We start from the raw sequence: 1,885 nt of genomic DNA, 5'->3' as shown, positions 1-1,885 counted from the left end.
CCCCTTCCCGATTTGAAAGGTTTGAAAACATTTATGTCAGCTGGTATGTGGAACAAGGAAGAGTTTATTGCTGGATTTTAGCATACTGAAGGTCTATGCTGTTTGCTAAGCCAGCAGAAGTATCTCATTTTTGACCTTCATTCACCTTTCATACTGCTGGTATTGCTTGTAAGAGCCCATAACTCATGATTGCAATGCATATGCTCTGTATTTAGGAAACGCTGTAGTGGTTTTGGCTGCAAAGATCTGCATAGCCCTAGTATCCTGCAAATGCGCAACTTATTTTAATTGCTCTTTATAATATAGATTTGTCAACAGGATTGAACTCTTCTTTTAATGGCTTAAGATGAGGGACTTAAAATTCTTCCAAAGAAACTCCAACTCATGCTTGTTCTTTCCGTGGGTAATCATGTTTTAGTTTCAATATCTGGTAGAGCTTTAGAGTTATCACTCCTATAATATGCTCATTCTAAAGTAGCTAATAATATCAAATAAGCTGTTATATAGGAATTTACATATATATTTAAATCTGTGTTGTGTTAAATGTTGCCACTAAAATTATGTATTATTTTCTAGAGAGGTTAAGTTTGTTTTCCATGAGTTTTTCTTTTTTTGTATAGGATTTTAACTAGAAACTGATACCATTCTTTCTTCCCCTTTCAGACTAGAAGATGAATAATCTTTCCTTTAGTGAACTGTGTTGCCTGTTCTGTTGTCCGCCATGCCCAGGGAAAATTGCCTCCAAACTGGCATTCTTACCTCCTGATCCCACGTACACACTGATGTGTGATGAGAGTGGTAGTCGATGGACTTTACATCTCTCAGAGCGAGCAGACTGGCAATATTCTTCTAGAGAAAAAGATGCCATTGAGTGCTTCATGACTAGAACAAGTAAAGGTAACAGGATTGCCTGTATGTTTGTGCGTTGCTCGCCTAACGCCAAGTATACTTTGCTCTTCTCACATGGAAATGCTGTTGACCTAGGTCAGATGAGCAGCTTTTACATAGGACTGGGTTCACGGATTAATTGCAACATATTCTCATATGATTATTCTGGATATGGTGCAAGTTCTGGGAAGCCAACAGAGAAGAATTTGTATGCTGACATTGATGCTGCTTGGGTGGCTCTTAGGACAAGGTAAGACATGAGTTGCCATTTTTCTTTTACAGCATGCTTTTCAAATGCTTGTACTTGATCTGCATTGGTTGTTTAAAAGGAAGTGCTGTGTTTTAGGATTTATGGATTAATATCCCAGGTGGTTGGTGGTACCTTATACTGAAGACATGATCAGTAATGAGCAGAATCAGTATATAGTACTGATATGCTAGAAAAATTGAAATAGACTAAAATCTAATAAGGTATGTTTAGTCTAGAACTATCGAAAGATAATCCTTATTGTTACAGTTTGCTATCTTCTCAATTGGAAATCTCAGTAAATAAGAAAAAGGTATCATTGATTCCCCACTAATGCCACTGGTGTGATGTGAGTGAGAGAAAAAGCAGGTTGTTTTTTCAGATAAATCCATCGCCTACTTTTTTTTTTATGGAGAGGGGCAGTGGAAAAGCTGTTGCAAGAGAACCTGGAGAGACACTGTCTGGATTTAAAATCAGAATTTTTTAGGTTGGAAAAGGCCATTAAGATCATCAAGTCCAACTGTTAACACTGCCAAGTCCACCACTAAACCATGTCCTTCAGCATCTTGTCCACACATTTCTCAAATATCCCAATCTAAACCTCCCCTGGTGCAACTTAGGACAAAAGGAAGTGGCCTCATCACTTCTCCTTTGGGAGAAGAGATGAACACCCACCTCCGCAACCTCCTTTCAAGTAGTTGTAGAGAGCGATAAGGTCTCCCCTGAGCCTTCTCTTCTTCAAACAACACC

General features: G+C 38.5%; 1 protein-coding gene across 1 annotated transcript in view; it reads left to right on the top strand.

Annotated features, from left to right (window-relative positions):
- The first annotated feature begins 653 nt into the window (after positions 1–653).
- Positions 654–1,885, top strand: part of ABHD17B (abhydrolase domain containing 17B) — a 12,044-nt gene continuing 10,812 nt past the window's right edge. Inside the window, exon 1 of the mRNA XM_010151046.1 lies at positions 654–1,138. Within this exon, the coding sequence (XP_010149348.1) occupies positions 672–1,138 (467 nt within the window). The 5' untranslated portion in view covers positions 654–671. The remainder of the gene's footprint in view (positions 1,139–1,885) is intronic.

Source organism: Eurypyga helias, unplaced genomic scaffold (assembly GCF_000690775.1).
Source record: "Eurypyga helias isolate BGI_N326 unplaced genomic scaffold, ASM69077v1 scaffold16584, whole genome shotgun sequence".
NCBI classification, from domain to species: domain Eukaryota; kingdom Metazoa; phylum Chordata; class Aves; order Eurypygiformes; family Eurypygidae; genus Eurypyga; species Eurypyga helias.
The sequence above is the reverse complement of the archived record's forward strand: the minus strand, read 5'-3'. Positions and strand labels throughout refer to the sequence as shown.